Consider the following 14876-nt stretch of genomic DNA (forward strand, 5'->3'; position numbering starts at 1 on the left):
TGTCCGAAGCACTTCCGAACGAGGCCTACGTGCTTGCTTGGTAGTTTTGGATTATTCCTCGTTGCTGAGCTTTCACACGCGTTGTCATTTTCAACTCCAAAAGAGTGGTGGGGTCAACGGAAATGACTATTTTCTACAACATGCGGATGACTTTGGCGTGGTGCTCTTCCGTATTCATAGTTTAGTTTTACACGAGTTTGACATAAACTAACTCTATCATGTACATTACTACAACTTCTTATATATGAGTATATTGCAATATCTTTCCCTCTTTATCAGTTCATTGTTAGGAAAGATATCAACCTCCACGTTCACCCCATAAGTCTATAGTTGTTGTGACTAAGTCAACCATGAGTTAACCCAACATTTCAGCAGGCCTTGAGCCGGCCCATAGAGCTTTTGGCCCATAAGGTAAATACAAGGTGAAAAGCGCTATGGGCCCAGCCCATTGACAAACCGGCTGTTGCCCACGTGTGCCAGTGTCTACGTGTCACATACGGCGATAACGCGCGGAGGCGCAGCCGCCGCCGGTGGCGACGAGCACCGTACAGCAACCAACAAACCGATGCCGCTCGTCGTCGGCTGCCCCCGCCGCGGCCCGCCGCCGAGGCCCGCCGGCCGCGCCCAGCGCCCGCCTCCACCGCACTCCGTCGCGCCCAAGCGCGCCTCCTCCTCCTCCTCCTCCACCACTCCTCCGCTGCTAACCACCAGAAGGGCGGCATCCGCCGCCTCGCTGCTCCTCGCCGCCCTCCCCCCGTTCCCCGCCTCGTCGCCGCAACTCCCCGTGGCATCCGCGAAGGAAGACGATGAAGCAGAAGCGAGAGAGGGCGAGGGAGAGCTGGAACTGGAACTGGAACTGGAACTGGAGCGGTACACTGACCGGGACGAGGGCTTCACCCTGCTCAAGCCCGTCTCGTGGCCCAAGGTACGCAAAACACTCTGAACTCTGAACTATGTGGTAATGCAACGTAGGGTAATTGCGTGAGCACGCATCGTGCAATGCAGTAGAAATTGATGCGCTGGTATTGTGTGGATTGGAGCTGTGAATTTTGAGGTTTCTGTGGCGTGATTTGGTGAAGGTGGAGAAGGCCGGGGCGACGGCGCTCTTTCAGCAGGAGGGGAAAGGGAGTAACAATATTGGTATCGTTGTTAATCCCGTCCGCCTATCGACGCTGACAGAGTTTGGCACACCGCAATTTGTCGCTGAAAGGCTGATTCAGGCTGAGAAGAAAAAGGTAAATGCATGAACGATCCTTTTGGACATTGCAATTTGTCAGCTCCATGCTATTTCCTAGTGATTTTTCATGATTTCACATTTGAAGTGCACTACTAATTAGATTAGATGGACGCTGATTAATTATCATATAGGGGTCTGTGATACATCTTGTATTGTTGCTTAGCTTGTGTGACAAATTGACAGTAGCATATGTAAATAAACAGTTATGTGAAAACTCAACTTAGTTAATTTTATTGTTTTGCTTATGATTGCCTGTAAAGGATCAGTTGTACTTGAGGAGTTCAATGCTAGTATCGACAGTTGGTTTGAATCCTTTCCGTTAATACAGGAAAGCACCAAATCTGCAGAGGTTATTTCTGCTGAAGAGAGATCAGGCCATGATGGCCTGACAGTGTATGAAATCGAATACTTACTGGATAGTACAAGGGGAGGGATGAAGAGGATATTTTCGGCTGCATTTGTTGCTTCTAGGAAGCTCTATCTGTTAAATATAGCCCACTCGGATAGCCAGGAGAAGCCCTTGGACAGCCAGACTAGAAATGTTCTTGAACAAGTTCTCCATTCTTTTGATTCTGTATAGTTGCTTTCTTTTAACAGGAGAGGCATTCCTTTCTCTTGTCTGTTCCCATAACATTGTTCTTTTGCAACCATTAATCGAAATGCCTGTATCTTTGTGTTAATATGGTATTTTTAGAAATACATTATAACCTGTTTCCCAAATATGTCATCAGTATTTCAGCATCTTTGGAGCCTTTGTTTAAGGAAATGGAAGCATGTTTTATACTACATTCCAGGGAATCTTCCATTGAATAACCCATTTTTGCATCACAACCAATGTAACTCAAGTTGTAAAATATCGGTTGCTTCTATGCTATTATTTATCTATATTTTCGGGGTTCATGTTGTATACAAAGTCCTTTCTTATATTTAAACGTTGTAACCGACATTGCACATGACATAATATAGCGAGAAGAAAAGAGACATTGTCCATCAGTATTAGATCAGAAAGCCATCTTAATCTTCATCTGGGTAACTGTTCTTTGATTGATTCAGATAAAATGAGCACTGCAACTAAAGTTTTGATTCGACAAATCAGTGAGCAAATAAGACTTCTGTGACCTGCAAACTGCTTGAAATTGGGATATTAAAAAGCGCTTCTTACGGTTGCACTTGTTGTTTCTGTAAAGCTGTATAAGCTGAATACAGCAGTAGCCTACTCAAATACATTGGAGAGGCCATAGGACATCTGAACTAGAACGGAGCATGACAACACGTCTTTAGTAGAGTTATTATGAACCTTTGCAGAATGGTTTGATGACTTTGATCTCTTCAACTGCATAGGTACGTCTAAACCCATTCTTCTTAGCAATATGTTGTATGTAAATGATACTCAAATTTATGTTTTCTTGCAAACTTGTACAGGAGTGATATGTCAATTGATGCTGCTAAAAAGGCTATTCCTCCTAAACAATTTCCCTGTTCTCCGAGTACAGTTGTCTGTTTAAGCAGGATATGCTATTTTCAAGATTCAGGACAATATGGATGTTGCTGCACATATAAGGAAATTATTCCGCTTGAAGGTGCACACTTCCATCGATGAGCATCCTAAATACAGTGCATTGTGAGTGCTAAAATAACAGCATTGCATCCTTGTATCCTTTCAGAATTACCAGGTCTTCATGAGCATATCGGTTACACTCTGCATGCAATTCTATACTAACAGAGTTCAACGAGATAGTCATTCGGGAATGTTCTTTTTTCAAAGCAGGGAAGTTGAAAAGAGTAAGACTTATCAACTTCTTTCCTTAAAGAAAGTTTACTTTCATTTTCACTTAGGAAAATACAGTGTATTGAGCAGTGCTGAAATAACTGCATTGAATTCTTATATGTTTTCAGGATTACCAGGTCTTCAGTAGCAGATCAGGTACAGTGTGCATAGATGCATGCAGTGCTATCTTCCACCGTTCCATGAGAGAGTCATCCAGGAATACTCCTTTTCCATAAGAAGGCAGGGAGAAATTCAAAAGGCGTAAGACTTATCAACTTCTTTCCTTAAAGAAAGTTTACTTTCATTTTCACTTGGGAAAATACAGTGCATTGAGCAGTGCTGAAATAACCGCATTGAATTCTTATATGTTTTCAGGATTACCAGGTCTTCAGTAGCAGATCAGGTACAGCGTGCATCGGTGCATGCAGTGCTATCTTCCACCGTTCCATGACTCCATGAGAGAGTCATCCAGGAATACTCCTTTTCCATAAAAAGGCAGGGAGAAATTCAAAAGGAGTAAGACTTATCTACTTCTTTCCTTAAAGAACGTTTACTTATCTACTTCCTTCCTTAAAGAACGTTTACTTTCATTTTCACTTGGGAAAACACATGCTACCAGTGGCTGCCTAAATTCAAAATCATCCATGGAACAAAAAAAGAATGCGAAAATAGGTTTTGATCATTGTGACACCTTTTAGGCATGAAAAACAAAAGCAGATTCACATGCTTCACACACGAGTAGGATGGCTGTACACAACATTCTGGCAATCTGGCCTGTTTGTGGGTGGTTATGCTGTTGCAAGTTGCCACCAACAACCATGCATCCATGATCCATCCCCCATATTGGTTCGAAGTGCAGGCTGGAAATGGATCATGAATGAGAAGGCATCTGTGCCGCAATCTGCAATCTTTTGCAATTTTTATTTTTGATAGTAGTCAACGGGTTCTCTCTTGTTTACTCCCAGAAGAAAGCGACACGCTGTCGTTCCCCTCCTAGATGTGAAATCGGATGCCACTTTTAAGAGTAGCACTAGAAAATTTCTGCCGAAGATTAACATGTTGGCACGTTAGCATGACAGCATCATGTGGAAGGGATGCGTCCACCCGTTCTGCACCAGTGGCTACATTCAATTTGCTTCTTCCATTCGTATGATTCGGTTGCTCCTTGATACTAGCAAGCTACTGGCGTTCACACATTCACTTCAGAAAGCAACTGACTTAGGGCCTATTTAGTTCGCGAAAAGAAAATTTTTAGGTGGTCACGTCGGATGTTTGATTGGATGTCGGAAGGGGTTTTTTGGACACAAATGAAAAAACTAATTTCATAACTCGCTTGGAAACCGTGAGACGTATCTCTTGAGCCTAATTAATCCGTTATTAGCACATGTGGGTCACTGTAGTACCTATGGCTAATCATGGACTAATTAGGCTCAAAAGATTTGTCTCGCGATTTCCTCCCTAATTGTACAATTAGTTTTTTAAAAATCTATATTTAATGCTTCATACATGTGTCAAAGATTCGATGTGATGTTTTTGGAAAAAAATTTGAGGAAGTAAACCAGGCCTTAAGCATAGCGAGTAACACTAGCACGGTACGTTCTGCTTGCTGTCTCACTATGTATGCACGCATGAACTTGAGATTTTTTTTTTTCCATATTCCTTTTTGTTCTTGATTTACTGAACAGAACAGCATAGTACAAGTCATTTTTTCAGCCCTGCACTATAGTGGTGCATAAAAGATCTATAAACTTATTCCGTTTTATGAATAGCAGTGCTCCTGCTTACTTTTTTTTAAAAAAAGAAAAAGATAAATAAAAGAGCTCCAATACGGTGCTCTCTATTGTTAGTAGAAACCAATCGGTTATCTTATTTGATCAAAGAGTTCAGATCTACTTATACTAGCATCTGTAGTAGAAACATAGGACACTATTTAAAAAAAATATGTGGATAGGTATGATCGTCATTTAGTAGTGACTAAATATTTTTTTCTTTTGGCTTTTTAGATGCAATATGAGTGATGCTAGTGCAATGGATTACCACATATCGATCTAGCTAGAAAAAACATAAATAATAAAGTTATCCCTAATAATTGTATTATTAAATTATTGATTTACCTTTCATACCAAACGTTTCAAATTATTTTTAGTGATAGTATAATACTTTATAAAGGCACTAATTTGATGTAGGGATTTGTGCGTATTAGTACGTACATTTCATAATCATAACATTACCAGTACGTCATTACCTTACCCAATACGTGAAGGGGCTTGACTGTACCATTATTGTTCTGGAGAAGGTGAAGGAGTATTCTTCCGCTGAAAGAAACGTGCTCAATTTTCTTAGCTTACGTAGCACTTGACATTTCAAAGGCTACTTTTGGATGTTTCTGTGACAGCAACAGCTACGTGCCTACGTGTGGACGCTGCAATAATAATACAAGCCGCATCCAATTTTGGGGAAAAATATTTGCACCAGCGGATATTCTATTCGCCCAGTCAACGGAGATGGCTTCGCGGGTGGCCCACCACGTTTGAATATGAAGCAATGTGCGTGCCCATATGTTAGTAAATCTTTATTTCTATTTTTCTATATACTGTACCAGCAGCATAAATGCAATTAAATTTGTAGCAATCGAACATGCTCAACTGTGCTGACATAAAACAACTCATCACATTTTAGGCAATTTTGTATCTGTATAGTTAGAGCATCAGCAATGGGTGTCTTCAGCTCGTCCCCTCACCCTAAGCCGTTCGCTTTTCCGTCCGAGCCACCTCCCCATGATGCGACGCGACCTCTGGCTGAGGGACGCGCCTCTCGCCGCTTTTTGGCGGAGCGACGCAGCCGAGAGACCCATTGGGGGGCGACGGGCTCCTATGGGCACCGGTTCCCCAGCTCATATTCCTATTCCACCCTTGGCCGGAGGAAGGGGATGAGGACGACGCGGCGCAGGGGCAAGGCGTGTGCGTGCACTCGGGGCAGAGCCGGAGTCGCCGCCGGACGAATCGCCGCACTGCATGCAGACCACATCCAAGCAAATCCAGATTGGGAAGGAAGAAAGAAGAGCAAGCAAATCCGGGACGGCGCCGAGGCCCGCCGCCGCCCGCCATCCGCCGTTGGCCACCCCGCCCTGTGTCCTGCTCGCCTTGCGGAGGGAGAGAGGCGGCGACGGGCGGAGGGATAGCCGTGCGCCGCTCGCCGCTCGCCGCGCGCTGTCGATGCCGCCGCTTCGATGCTGGCGGCAGGGTGGGGCGGGGATGCCTCCTGGCATCGGGGACGAGAGAGGAGGCGGAGGAGACGAGAAGACGCGAGAGAAGAGAAGAGAGCGACGGTAGAGAGGAGGGAGGTGGCGGCGGCGGTGGCGAGCGGCGGGGGAGAGCGGCGGCGGCGAGCGGGGGAGAGAGGAGGGAGGTGGCGGCGGCGGCGAGATGGGCGACGAGGGCGAGAAGAAGAAGCGAGAAGAAGCGGCGGAAGAAAAGAGAAGGAAGAAGCAGCGGAAGAAAAGAGGGGTATTTGGGGATTTTTTATCTGGGGCTACTTTGGGCCAAGACACCCATTGTGGGCTATAGTACTCTTATCGGGTTGCTTCAGATTTTGAGGAGCCCACCTAGAGATACCTCCCATTGCAAGCTGAGTTTCCTATTGGTGAGGACACTCTAGGGGTGTCTCACATTATGAATGCCCTTAGCTACCAATGCTAGTCATACAAGTGAAGACAAATTTTGTTCGTTCACGTATTGTGCATGATAGGGGAGGCGTATAAAAACTCTTGAACTCACAACTAATTAAAGCCTTTGGCAAGTTTTTGTTTATGGAAATTCGTTGTTTGATCTCTAAGCAAAAAGTTTAGCATTAAACACAAAGTATGTCACTCATCTCTAAGCAACAGTATAAGGGAAGAGCTAATATTCAACAAAACTTTGTATGGTTGCTACTACAGAAAAGGAGAGATCAAATACAAAAGTTAGTAGCCCTGCCTCATTGTACTAACAGAAAATAATGGTACAAACACAACGCCAAAACATCTTAAGCATGTCTGTTTTTATCTAATATAGACACTACTGATGAATCGAAAATTTAAGCCCACTAAACTACACAAGCACTATTTTAATCTACTCCTTATGTTACAAAATGCAAGTCATTGTAGCAAAGGGGTAAAACAACTTAATAATAACAGAGTTTGTATTATTTACACTTTAAGAGTACACACGACATTTGCCACGTGAATATTAACTACTCTATCTGTCCCAAATAGAGCTCAATTTGAAATCTTTGGAGAGATTTACAATTGATGTGAAAGGTCTGAAATGTCCTCACTAAGGCCTGGTTTAGTACCTAAAAAATTTCCCCAAAAACATCGCATCAAATCTTTGAACATATGCATGGAGCATTAAATATAGATTAAAAAACTAATTGCACAGTTAGGGGGAAAATCATGAGACGAATCTTTTGAGCCTAATTAGTCTATGATTAGCCATAAATGCTACAATAACCCACATGTGCTAATGACAGATTAATTAGGCTCAAAAGATTCGTCTCGCGGTTTCCAGGCGAGTTAAGAAATTAGTTTTTTTTATTAGTGTCCGGAAACCCCTTCCGACATCCGGTCAAACATCCGATGTGATACCCAAAAAATTTTCTTTTCACAAATTAAACAAGCCCTAAAGTCACTAAAGTGCTCACTTTGGTTGGCGAGCTGTGGAGTGATAGCAAGTGCTATAATAGATATGATCAGTATCTCTAAATTTATCAATGTCACTCACTCATAAATTAAGAGGCAACGTATAGAAATATTGCACCTCTAATACACAAATACCAACACCTTTTAAACACTCACACTCACTTTTTGGAGTTTATGTGAAAGTTGCCTCTTGATTTATGAGTGACTCATCATCTCTCCTTCTCTACTCTATCTCATCACTCAATCATATTTGGTATTTTTAGAGGCATCACATGAATCATTATGACACTTGCTATGACAAGAGTAGGATGAGAAGAATGATACTAAAATTCATCTTTTATGTATTCTAGGTGGTGTTTTTATAGATGAAGATAAAGTCGGTGCATGTAAAACAAGAAAGTCATTAATGTATAATTAATTTAGTTTAATTATTATTGATTTGGAAAAATATATTTATTTAATATTTTAAAGCAAAACCCGTATAGAAAATTTTCTATACGAGAAAATAGTAGTACGGAGTACATCTTAAGGGCCCCTTTGAATCACAGGAATGAAAAAACAGAGGAATAGGAAAAACATAGGATTCTGACAGGAATGCAAGTGTAAAACAGGTGATTCCAAAACACAGGAAAAATATAGGAATGACCGTTTGATTGGACAACAGGAAAAACACATGAATTTGAGAAGAGATAAAGACAAATGATTTCTTCCATGAGGTTCTACCTCTTGTTAAAATTCCTCCAAAACTTGTATGGGAAGAGGCATCCCATAGGAATTTCATAGGATTCCATATAGTTCATTTCTTTGATTCAAAGGGCTTTATAGGAAAAATTCCTATAGAAATAAAATTCTCTAAAATTTGTATAAATTTCCTTTGAATCAAATGGGCCAGGAAAGGATTGGGCTAAATTATAGGCGGAATGGACCGAGAAGCTAAATTACTAGCGAGTCAGGCACTCAGGCTAGGCTGGATAGGAAAGAGATGGGAATCCTAGTCAACGCAAAGATCCTGAAACTCTGTCTACAACCATGCAAACAAAGAACGGATACGTAGGAGCAATAGCCGTCTATATAGCGTAGAAGTAGCCACAACATCGCAGCTTTGCCTCCCTTCCTACCCAACACGAGGCAGAGAGGAGAAGCTCCCCCCGCTCAACTCACCAAAACCCTCCTCCCCTCGAAATCCTTCCCAAGACGCCGCACGCTTCTCCATTTCATATAAGATTCCCGAGAGACGCCGCCGCCCGAGAGGCGTGGGCCGCGCGCGCCGAAACATATCCCGCCGGGGCGCCGCCATGGCCGGCGAGGTGGCCATCGACTCCGGCGAGAAGCGCCTCAACGAGCTCGGGTACAAGCAGGAGCTCCGCAGGGAGATGGTGCGGTTTTTTTCATTTACCACCGCCCCCTCTTTCTTTCTCTCTGTTTCTCTTCTGGATTTCAATTTGAAAATGATCGTGGGGGGTTATAAGATCGATAGGAACGATCAGGGAGTCGTGAGATTTGACTAAATTCGTGGCTAATTTCCTCCCGTTCACACCGGAATTCTCTTGCGTGATTTGGCTTTAGTTTCTTCACGGTTTTGCATTTGATCTTTGGATTCTTGGTAGTAGTTAGTTCTCTTCCTTCTCTTCATTTTTGTTCTTCAAGAGATTGATTGATGATATGTTTTTTTTTTCTTGGGCATGTTGTTCTTTAGACTCTGTTCAAGACGCTGGCCATCTCCTTCTCGACGATGACGCTGTTCACCGGGATCACGCCGCTGTACGGGAGCAGCCTGCGGTACACGGGGCCGGCCAGCCTCGTCTGGGGCTGGGTCGTCGTCTCCTTCTTCACCTGGTTCGTCGGCTTCGCCATGGCCGAGATCTGCTCTTCCTTCCCCGTAAGCACACCCCTCTTCGTCTCTCCTCCCTTTGGCAATACCATTTCTTGGATCGCAGTTTGGCCGTCCTCCTCCATGCCGTGGATAAATTTGCTGAAAACTATAATTGGATTGCAATTATCATGGAAACTTGGTGCTCATCGAGTTGCTCTGTTTAGACATTTGGGTTGTTTAGATTAATGTTATTTCAAAATATACCTTTTTCTTTTCTAAAAGTTGTTAAAAATGTGCATACATTTAGTTTTCTACCAAACTTTGATACATACTTAAGGAATCTTGCCAAAATTTAGCACTATTGCCAACTTACCAATCCGACTTAGTTTATTTTAGCAATAAATGCATTTAGTTTTTTGGTAAGGTTTATTTCAGCAACAATCCCTTGGTTTGCTTCTGATACAACTTTCAATGGAACAGTCGACTTTTTGACGGCAAATTTCGATTACGATAGCTAATTTATGTTCGTTTTACTTCAACCCACTACTATAACATTTCGAAGTTGCTTGCTGTCTTGGAATTTAGTTTGCCTTTTAAATTGCAAATTAGTTTGAAATACCTGCCTCTCTACTAAATGGTACTATTTCCAATCATAGTGGGCAAGGCAGGCATAACTTACGTAACACTACACTACTACTTACGTTAGGCCAACATCAACCCCAACTTTAATCACAGTTAGTTTGAATCCCCGTAAAATGTTTGTGACCTTTGTCACTAGCATTACACATTTGTTTTACCTGGGTGATGCTAGCGTTAAGTACTCTCTCACGGCTGTTTTGTTTTGTAGTAGTAGTAGTAGTACTTGTTTCCAGCACTATTGCATCTTTGATTAATTATAAGCCTGCCTGCTGTCACTGTTCTGTTGACTACTCACATTAGTACTACAGCATAGACTCCGCAAACGCGCCATCAGCACATGACATGCATCCTTGAAATTTTTGAAAAAAGAAATAGGTTTTGCAATCCAGTTCTGACTCTTGAGTTGCAATATGGCATGGTTGAAACTTTCAACGCATCATTTTGCTGTACTTACAGTACTCTATTTGTTTTGCCGAAGAAAGCTGGCTGTTTCTGATAATCTACTGATGGCATCGTTTTTCCTTTTGAAACCAGACCACTGGTTCTCTGTACTTTTGGGCTGCTCATCTGGCTGGCCCAGTCTGGGGCCCGTTGGCATCTTGGTGCTGTGCTTGGTTAGAGGCCATAGGTCTTATTGCCGGAATTGGTACACAGGTATGCTCTTTTGTCAATTGTTCTCTGTAGTAGAACATGGTCAGTCACACGCTTGATCCTTTTCTAGCTGTGTTCTCATTTCTGGTCAGTACTCAGTAGTATCCATTTTGTTATTAGGTGGAAGCAAATTAAATGTTATCCTAAGAAAACATCAAATCAAATGTTACTGTCCATTTCGGTTGTGGACTTTCAGCACTGCCATGGACTTAAAAATGCAAAGCAATCCGTTACATTTCTCATGCTAAACCTCTTAATTCGTAGCAAAAACCGTCTGTTTGTTCCATTTCTTTGAGCATTTCAATCAACCGTATTGCGCTTGCGCAGGCATTCGCGGGATCTCAAGTTCTGCAGAGCATAATCCTGCTATGCACCGGCACGAACAAAGGCGGCGGCTACCTGACCCCTCGCTGGCTGTTCCTCCTCATGTACATCGGCCTAACCTTCATCTGGGCCGTGCTCAACACCTTCGCGCTGGAAGTCATCGCCTTCCTCGACCTGATCTCGATGTGGTGGCAGGTGACAATCCAACCAACAATCCCTTCCGTGTTCATCCCAAGATCAGTACTCACTCCGTTTTAAAATATAACAAACTTGTACTGAATGAGACATAACCTAATACAATGAATCTAGAAGAAGTCTGTCCATCTGGACGGAGGGAGTAGTAGTTAATTTTGATCGAGCTGCCATTGACGATGCTTCTGTGTGTGTGTGCAGGTGATCGGTGGCACGGTGATAGTGATCGTGCTGCCGCTGGTGGCGAAGACGACGCAGCCGGCGTCGTACGTGTTCACGCACTTCGAGACGGCGCCGGAGGCGACCGGGATACGGAGCAGCGCCTACGCCACCATCCTGTCCCTCCTGGTGAGCCAGTACTCCCTGTACGGCTACGACGCGGCGGCGCACCTCACCGAGGAGACCAAGGGCGCCGACAAGAACGGGCCCATCGCCATCCTCTCCAGCATCGGCATCATCACCGTCTTCGGCTGGGCCTACATCCTCGCCCTCACCTTCAGCATCCAGGTTGGTACTCCTCATCCTCTTCCTCTTCATCGAGCTCGGGACAAAAAATCACCTCTTATCTCTTATGATCTAGCTAGGCAGAAGAAGAATCGCTGCACTTAGTTGTTATTAATAATTAAGTGAAAAAAATATAATTGGTATGGTTTAGAACGCATGTTAACAACGCCTTCATCAGTATTAGTTCTTCAAGATAGCTATGATTATCATCGAACATGGAGTTTAGAAAAAAATTGTTCTAGATGAATTTAATGAAGTTTTAAAAATTGGAGTGAAAAGATCCTAACCATATTAGAATACATTGACATAGATTATGTATAATTTTAGGGCCCCTATTTTTTTGGGACTATCTATATTTATAGCGTCATATTTTTCAACAAAAAATAGTCGGCATGTATTTACATTGTAGCTTCCTAAATTACATATGTAATTTTAGTGTATTTACAATATAAATCCCAAAAATACATATATAATTCCTAAAATTACATATGTAAATCCCAAATTTACATATTAATTACATATGTAAGTGATGTATAAGTGATGTGTAACTACTGTGTAAATTCGTATAAATATATAAATAATTATTAATTTTACAACGGAGGTGAAGTGCTAATGAGCTTGGAGCTTGATTAGGTGCAGCTGGTTCTTTCGCATAAGGTGTAAGATGGGTGCATGTGCTTGAAACGAATCTTATCGGAGGATCTCACGGTTAAAACATCCGACTGTAAATTATCCTAAAATATGTCGACATAAATTTAGCAATATCGATTTTTTTTTGTTGCCTGTGCGATCGCACATCTCGCACTTGCCCTAGGAATGGCCTGACATGAACTCTGTTCCTGTGTGTGCGCAGGACTTCAGCTACCTGTTCGACCCGAGCAACGAGACGGCCGGCACGTTCGTGCCGGCGCAGATCCTGTTCGACGCGTTCCACGGCCGGTACGGCTCCTCCGCGGGCGCCATCGCCCTCCTCTTCGTCATCTGGGGCTCCTTCTTCTTCGGCGGCCTCTCCATCACCACCAGCGCCGCGCGCGTCGTGTACGCGCTGTCCCGCGACCGCGGCGTCCCGCTCTCCTCCGTGTGGCGCCGCGTCCACCCGCGCCACCGCGTCCCCGCCAACGCCGTCTGGCTCTGCGCCGCCGCGTGCGCGCTGCTGGGCCTCCCCATCCTGTGGATCAACGTCGTCTTCACGGCCATCACGTCGATCGCAACCATCGGCTGGGTCGGCGGCTACGCCGTGCCCATCTTCGCCCGCATGGTGATGCGGGAGGAGGACTTCTCGCCGGGGCCCTTCTACCTCCGGCGCGCGTCGCGGCCGGTGTGCCTCGTCGCGTTCCTGTGGATCTGCTACACCTGCACCGTGTTCCTCCTCCCGACGGCGTACCCGATCAGCGCCGGCAACTTCAACTACGCCCCCGTCGCGCTCGGCGCCTGCCTCGGCCTCATCGGGCTCTGGTGGGTGCTCGACGCCAGGAGGTGGTTCAAGGGACCCGTCAGGAACATCGACGATCCTCTGAAAGATGGTGGTGGTGATGGCGTCCATAACAATGGCAACAAGGTCTAAGTATGGTTTAGGTTGTTACTGGAGTACTTAGTTTGAGCAGATCATTAGCTCAAGCCAAATTGATCACATTCTCGATAGAGTTTTTTTTTCCCTCTCTTGTGTTGTCTCCTACTTTGTTGTGTACGTGTACTATTCTGTGACACTATCAATGGGGTTAGTTTAGGATGTGGAGAAAACTTTGTGCCATATAGAATGACTTAAATTAGTTACATGTATCACATACTTAGAACAGAGCACGCAAGCATTATGAAGACACAAACTAAATTAAATTGTATTAGCTTGGAGGAGGAGGAAGGAGCACCGAAGAACGATAGGCATGACAGGCATCGGGAAAACACCGAAACACATGCTTAAGTGCTTAACCCCTGAATTCAGAAGAGAGGCTGTGTTGGGGCTTTCCTCCACGGTCTCATGCCAACCGCTCTTGGACACACATTTCCCCCTCTTCCCCGGCTCACTTCCAATTTTCTCAAAGGCATCTATCATCGATCAAAATTTTGTGTGTGTTGTATGTTTGTTTACTGTGCTAAGAAAATTATATCAGCAAAAAAAGGAAGAGGAAGGAAGTTCCAAGAACGATAGGAATGGGAGGCATCGAGAAAACATAAGAGCGAAATCTCCACCTGCAACATTCTAGCGAATGGGAGGGGATGGATAGATGGATAGAGCTCATGCTTTCTCATATGTTCCCAGTCCTACTACTCTTGGAGCCTCTCTTTCTTCCTCTTCCCAAGCTCACCAAAGGCCTGAGGCTACAACTACAAGAGTTTCGAAAATAAGAAAAGAAATCTGGGATGTTGAATAGTGTTATAGGTGCATCCTGACTTCTGACTATATATATACTCACTCTAGATGCACTATAAAGAAGTAATGGGACACTGTGAGCCAAATCAATGCACGAACCTACTGCACGGTGCAACGCAGCTTTCACCAGTCAATGACAGTGGGCCCGGGACTTCTACGGTCAAATTGTGTCAACGAAGTGCAAGCACACCGGGGATCTTCTGACGGATTTGCGTATCTACTCCATCTGTCAATGTTGGGTGTATGTGACATATCCTAGTAAAATGAATATAGACAGACCGTTGTGTCAGATCCACTCCAAAATCCCTTATATTATAGAACGAAAGGAGTAAACAACTAGCATGCGATAGAGAAACAATGCATTCATTCAGCCAATCAGCCTCTTCAAGAACTGGAGCAACCAGGGAGGAAATGATTCAATCCATACAAAGCTTCAGTTATTAATGCTTGTGAATACTATGCGAGAAGAATGGCGATCACCAGAACCAATAAAAAAAACACCCACAATTTTGAAGTATCTGCTCCGTATCATATGACATATCGTCAAATCTGAAATTACCCCATGATGGAACACTGGAAGGTTTTCGCACGAGGAAAAGAAAAAACATGCATCAATTTCACTTTTTCTTTTTTGTGGAGAAAGTTGAACTTCAAAACTTCTTTCGTTTGAAAGGGCCACTGGAATTCACGTAGGAGACGACG

At 43.8% G+C, this 14876-nt stretch overlaps 2 protein-coding genes and 1 long non-coding RNA gene across 6 annotated transcripts; all 3 read left to right on the forward strand.

Annotated features, from left to right (window-relative positions):
• The first annotated feature begins 481 nt into the window (after nucleotides 1-481).
• Nucleotides 482-1917, forward strand: LOC4335897 (psbP domain-containing protein 2, chloroplastic). Its single transcript, XM_015780379.3, has 3 exons — nucleotides 482-925; nucleotides 1080-1235; nucleotides 1566-1917. Exons 1-3 carry the CDS (start codon nucleotides 566-568, stop codon nucleotides 1815-1817), a joined length of 768 nt encoding a protein of 255 aa, XP_015635865.1. The 5' UTR covers nucleotides 482-565; the 3' UTR covers nucleotides 1818-1917.
• A 373-nt stretch (nucleotides 1918-2290) lies between these two features.
• LOC136356018 (uncharacterized) lies at nucleotides 2291-5688 on the forward strand. 3 transcript variants are annotated; one of them, XR_010740667.1, is made up of 6 exons: nucleotides 2291-2578; nucleotides 2660-2858; nucleotides 2961-3019; nucleotides 3134-3266; nucleotides 3381-3521; nucleotides 5401-5687. It is a non-coding gene; the product is annotated as an uncharacterized lncRNA (long non-coding RNA). The 3 variants fall into 3 exon arrangements; XR_010740666.1 differs by lacking the exon at nucleotides 2291-2578 and having other exon boundaries at nucleotides 2852-3019; nucleotides 5401-5688; XR_010740665.1 differs by lacking the exons at nucleotides 2291-2578; nucleotides 2660-2858; nucleotides 5401-5687 and having other exon boundaries at nucleotides 2885-3019; nucleotides 3381-3687.
• A 3099-nt stretch (nucleotides 5689-8787) lies between these two features.
• Nucleotides 8788-13588, forward strand: LOC4335899 (amino-acid permease BAT1 homolog). Of its 2 annotated transcripts, none has more exons than XM_015780360.3 (6): nucleotides 8788-9059; nucleotides 9380-9562; nucleotides 10670-10789; nucleotides 11114-11305; nucleotides 11504-11809; nucleotides 12660-13588. In XM_015780360.3, the coding sequence occupies exons 1-6, from the start codon at nucleotides 8979-8981 to the stop codon at nucleotides 13368-13370; spliced, it is 1593 nt and encodes a 530-aa protein (XP_015635846.1). In that variant the 5' UTR covers nucleotides 8788-8978; the 3' UTR covers nucleotides 13371-13588. The 2 variants fall into 2 exon arrangements, with proteins under 2 accessions (XP_015635846.1, XP_066166043.1); XM_066309946.1 differs by having other exon boundaries at nucleotides 8788-9031.
• The last annotated feature ends 1288 nt before the right edge of the window (nucleotides 13589-14876 follow it).

The sequence above is a fragment of the Oryza sativa genome, chromosome 4, assembly GCF_034140825.1.
Source record: "Oryza sativa Japonica Group chromosome 4, ASM3414082v1".
NCBI lineage: Eukaryota > Viridiplantae > Streptophyta > Magnoliopsida > Poales > Poaceae > Oryza > Oryza sativa.

Excerpts from the sequence above, each read along its gene's own strand:
- LOC4335897 (XM_015780379.3), top strand. The coding sequence starts at position 566 with ATGCCGCTCGTCGTCGGCTGCCCCCGCCGCGGCCCGCCGCCGAGGCCC. Across the intron at positions 926-1,079 it reads AGCCCGTCTCGTGGCCCAAG|GTGGAGAAGGCCGGGGCGAC; the intron begins GTACGCAAAACA and ends GATTTGGTGAAG. Across the intron at positions 1,236-1,565 it reads TTCAGGCTGAGAAGAAAAAG|GAAAGCACCAAATCTGCAGA; the intron begins GTAAATGCATGA and ends CCGTTAATACAG.
- LOC4335899 (XM_015780360.3), top strand. The coding sequence starts at position 8,979 with ATGGCCGGCGAGGTGGCCATCGACTCCGGCGAGAAGCGCCTCAACGAG. Across the intron at positions 9,060-9,379 it reads AGGAGCTCCGCAGGGAGATG|ACTCTGTTCAAGACGCTGGC; the intron begins GTGCGGTTTTTT and ends GTTGTTCTTTAG. Across the intron at positions 11,810-12,659 it reads CCCTCACCTTCAGCATCCAG|GACTTCAGCTACCTGTTCGA; the intron begins GTTGGTACTCCT and ends GTGTGTGCGCAG.